Source organism: Anarrhichthys ocellatus, unplaced genomic scaffold, assembly GCF_004355925.1.
Source record: "Anarrhichthys ocellatus isolate YVR2014 unplaced genomic scaffold, GSC_Weel_1.0 scaffold4061, whole genome shotgun sequence".
NCBI classification, from domain to species: Eukaryota; Metazoa; Chordata; class Actinopteri; order Perciformes; family Anarhichadidae; genus Anarrhichthys; species Anarrhichthys ocellatus.
In genome coordinates this window covers 1-4,860 of record NW_022284035.1, presented here as the reverse complement: position 1 = coordinate 4,860, position 4,860 = coordinate 1, and the positions used below count along the sequence as shown (strand labels likewise).

General features: G+C 42.9%; 1 protein-coding gene across 1 annotated transcript; it reads right to left on the bottom strand.

Annotated features, from left to right (window-relative positions):
* Window positions 1-96: 96 nt before the first annotated feature.
* On the bottom strand, window positions 97-4,746 carry LOC116379296 (transport and Golgi organization protein 6 homolog). The gene is made up of 2 exons (XM_031841236.1): window positions 3,207-4,746; window positions 97-806 (listed from the first exon to the last, which is right to left on the bottom strand). Exons 1-2 carry the CDS (start codon window positions 3,333-3,335, stop codon window positions 234-236), a joined length of 702 nt encoding a protein of 233 aa, XP_031697096.1. The 5' UTR covers window positions 3,336-4,746; the 3' UTR covers window positions 97-233.
* Window positions 4,747-4,860: the final 114 nt, after the last annotated feature.

Genomic DNA, 4,860 nt, shown 5'->3' with positions numbered 1-4,860 from the left:
AAAATAAGAAATCAGGAAGGGGGCAAACACTTTTTCACACAACTGTATATATACATACATATATATACATATACATACATATACATATATATATATATATCATTACACATATATCAATATATCATCTGAATGTCATATTTGGGTAAACTACCCCATGACATGTATTTTACTTTACCATCTTTGTAAAAAGACAACTTCTCAGAATAATAACAATACAACTTGTAACGATATTTTCAGAGCATAACAGACAAAATTCTAAGACAAGAATAAAAAAAAAAAAAAGTGAAGTACTTAACCAAGCAACCCACCATGAGGACTTGTTCCTGGGCCTGGACAGCCTCTGGGATTTCGTTTTGCACCATCTGGGTCAGGACCCTCAGAGCGAACGCTCTGGTTGGAACATCTGGGTCACAGGTCTCGAGCAGCCAATCAGACAAGGGCTTGGTAGGAAGGTAAAGGTTACTGGTTCCAGAGGTCCTACCTCCACCTTTTGGGCTTACTCCCGCTGCAGACCTGTGGGTGTTGCTAGGTGAATTACTGTGTGGTAGGGATGATTGAGGACTAGTCTGTGAGTCATTAGCTTCGGTTTTCCTCGAAGGGACACTGTTATTCTTGACTGTTGTTTTAGGGTTTCTGGAGAGCGGAGCGACAGCGGTGCCGTTTTCAGGCCGGTAGGCACCGTGAGTGGCAATGACAGCTCTGAGGTCAGATGCCAGCTCCTGGATGACTGCCTCAGAGTGCTTGTGAGACAGCGACTCCAGCGGTGGGAGCAGTCTCGACATAGACGAGTAGTCCTCTATACTAAGCTGTAATATAACAAGGGGAAAGGTTGTTTGGGAGAGAGCAGGGTGTGCTTAGGAAGCCTTGAAGAACGTATATTTGACACTTAAGATGCTATGGCAACGGTGGCGCATGTACATGATGCGGCCGGTAGCTCCAATATATTTCACTACATTTCTGTCCTTATTTGTCTAGTTGTTTCGTGTTTATCACTAGTGGCCTATGATCTGAAAAGGAAGCATGGGTAGTGAATTAAATTCAGTGGAATTTGAGACGACCAACCAGCCAGACCTGTCGGACCAAACACCACCAAACTGCCCCAGAGAGGAGAGGGAGGAGAACCGAGATGGAAGCTAAGCTAACCCAGCAGGACCCGAGGCTACTCCTCTACCCAGCATGCTCCTGGCTCTCCGATGCCAGGAGCATGTCGGCGGCCATGTTATCTGATCAGAGAATTGTTTCTGTTGCTGCTGTTTACGTTCATTCTACATCCCTGTGTTGATGACAATAAATGATCCTTGAATGCGTTCAGACAGCCAGCAGTTATCACTGTGCCACCTGAGACGTTGGTGTTCTGTGTTTGGAATGAAGCAGCAGAGCACAATTTAGCCACCGCAGCTACTGACTACATTGGATGCTACTAACAACTTGTCCAGTACTCTTCAGGTTGCAGCTATCTACCTACAGAACTCTCATCACATTACCAAATAGAGTGGATCCAAGCTTAATGGTTGATGACATGACACACTTAGTATGGCTAGTTTGGTTAACTAATATTATGAACATAGACTAATACTTGATTACTCCTGGTGAAGAAGTGTAGCATAAAAATAGTTTCTCCATCTCCTCCCTGTGGTACATGGCTACAAAGTCAGCTCTGTACAGTTTCATGAGGGATGAAATGCATTCAACACAGAAATACAATGTGCTTTGGTGAGTAATAGGATGCAAAGGGTCTGGAAAGTTATGGCAAATTTCCCTACGTTTGCACACAGCACACACTGTTGGTTCAAAGCACCTTAAATAGTTAACTTGCTCGCTAGCCAACTCACCACATGGCACAGTTCACACTATGTATCTGACAAATGAATGGATTATGAGATGGATAACATTAGTTTCTATAAGAACATGACATGGAAAATACAGCCCAATCAGATACCCCTTATGTTTCCATTATACTCCCGTTATGTCCCATGGAAAGTTTCCACATTAAACATTCCTGCAATTTTGAAACCCTAGTGACCTCAGCAAGTCTGCTGGGACCACTGGGACCGCTGGACGCCATTAATGGTAGCTCCCCTTTGCTACTCATTTGTATTTGTTGTCTTTGTTACTGGAGCACTTATGGCAAATGACAGAGAAACACTCATCACCATCAGAGAAGGAAGCGGATAAAGAGCAGAACATCATTACATCAAAGAGGCTTGGTGCTCAAACATGAGTTGATGGACAACATTTTCCTGATGTCGACATGTTTATGTTAAGATAACATGTATGTTACTGTTGCTGCTGTTTACATGACGCAAATCACCGGAATGCACTACTGGGTTTTCTGTAGAGCATAAATGGACTAAGCTACAACTGCATTTCACTGTGCAACCTTGTGATGAAGTATGATTAATGATCCTTGAATCTTTGAGTATAAATTGAACTCGTGTTTTGACCTCCAGTGGCTTGGATCCTCATCTTGCTGCAGTAAAGTAAAAGCAGATTTGTGCAGCAGCTGTGTTACTAGTTGAACTACAGTTCTCAGTGATGTGAAGGTAGCATCACTGTTTTCTCAATCAAATAGCTTTTCAGTAGCTCAAGTAGTGCGCTAGCGTGTACACGACCTACGTACCCCTGAGCATTCTGAAGCTCAGGAGTAGTGGAGCTCTTGACTGCAGTCTGAAATAAAAGCGCCAAGGATAATTAAGTGACCCCACCATCATACACGGACGGACGGGTGTGTGTAGACGACAGAAGCACTTCCTTATGATGCGACATCATGCACCAGTCCTAGGACTGCTCCTACGATGTGTCTGCTGCAGGGACTACAGACCCAACAGCTCGTGTTTACTCCAGGGTGAGGAAGGAGAGGAATTGATTACTAGGGAGTGGACTTACAGCCACAGTGCACGGTTTAATTATATTAATATGTATATACGTATATTATAATTATACTGGGTTATACTATGTTGTATTATATTGTATATCAATTGTAAATGAATGGTAGTGACTTTTATGAAGTAAATTACTTCTGCCATGTTGCTGTTGCTTGCTAAGTCTTACAAGGCACTGTATATAAATGTATTGTAACAAGTCAACACCAGCTTTAAAAACAGTTCTCAGTGTTCTATACTGCATAGAATACCTAGTACATACATCATAGGAATATGTACTAGGTAGATGTAGTTTAATAAGTCACATGTTGATGTGTGAAGTACCTCGGGTCCAGACAGCAGAGTAGCCACAACGCCCATCCCCATGCGCAGCGTCTCGCTCTCTACGGGGTTTCCAAGATTTGGACCAGGGGCCTGATCCAGACCCACACAGGCCCTCTGAAGCAGGGACATCAGGAAGTCCACCACCTGGAGAACAGACAAACAGAATCATGGACACAAATAATACAGAGATTTAAGGGCCTCAAATGTGTTCAATATTCAAGTTAAATCTCAGGGTGGAGATTGTAGAAGGACTGATAATACAAACAGCTGAATTGAATAGGAAGTATAACATGTTTTAACTAGTTTACTATAACAAGTTTTGCTAGAAATCCCTAGAAAACATTCAGTTCTTTAAGACATCCAAAGGTGAGGCATCTAAAATATGAAATGATACTTCCAATGAGGAGAAACAAGTTTATCAGAGAAGTTTCCTAACCTGAAAGGAAACATTTGTTGGTCCAGCAATAGTAGCCAGCCAGGCAGCCAACTTCCTCTGTAAGCTTAACTCCCTATCACCCCCACCACGAACGAAGGAATTAGGCTATTTTTGTGTTGCAGCATCACTCAACGTGGCCTGCTTCCTTTACAAAGAACTCCCAGAGGAACCCAGACTGGTTTAAAACTGCAATAAGCTGGAGGAGAGATACAAACCCAGGAGGATGATCTCACACCTGACAGAGTTTCATCATGAAATGTAATCCTCTAACAAAACAAACGCACAACATAAATGTAGGACACAGAGGCTGTCATAACCAGGCCAGACGTCCTGCACAGTTCTACACACAGCCAGAGTGCATTGATAGGTTTTGTGCCCCCTGTGTGGGCTTGTTCCCCATTATCTAATAGAAGAGATGATCTTTCTTTATTTATTTTTTATACAGTCAAGAATGTGTGACCGTAGACACTTCAGTAAGACTTCAGTAAGATCTGCTAGATCTGTAAATGTTGACTTTCTGGGGGTAGATATTTGGCTTGTCGTTTGTGTTCTGTAACAAACGAGTAAGAGTTTGTAGCTTTAAAGTCAAGGACAGACCAATTTAGGGTCAAGTTGGCTAATTAGCCAACTGGCCTGCAAACTGACAGTGATCCCGTTGTGGCTTGTTCAGCAAACTATGGTGCAACACAAACGGTAACAAGACGTGCAGTCATAGGGCGTCTTTCTAGTCTTCCGACCACTTACACCACATCACATTACATTTTACCATTCACCTATTCATGCACACATTCACACACTGATGGCAGAGGCTGGCATACAAGGTGCCACAGCTTCCAAGAGCACACTGACATTCGGATTGCAGGACACGGTAATCGAACCACGAATCTTCCAATGAATGGACGACTCTTCATCTTTGTAGATGAATAAATAAAAAAAGAGCGGTCTTCAAGGCTAACCAGGGTTGTTTAGCATGCTGCTGTGGGATGGTTTGTCAACGATAGAGCGGTTACCCGTTCCATAGGCTACTCTGTGCTCTCATTATATTCCATTATAAAAGAAAGACACCGTCTCAGGTTAGTTTTTGGGGGCACTTGAGACAGACAAGGATTACTTAATTGAAAAAGCCACAAAGTGTATAAATACCCTAAATCAGAGGTCTTCAACAGGGGGTCTGCGGAGGTACTGTGGGGGGGGGGGACATATATATATATACATATA

Excerpts from the sequence above, each read along its gene's own strand:
- LOC116379296 (XM_031841236.1), bottom strand. The coding sequence starts at position 3,335 with ATGTCCCTGCTTCAGAGGGCCTGTGTGGGTCTGGATCAGGCCCCTGGT. Across the intron at positions 807-3,206 it reads CTCTGCTGTCTGGACCCGAG|CTTAGTATAGAGGACTACTC; the intron begins GTACTTCACACA and ends GTTATATTACAG.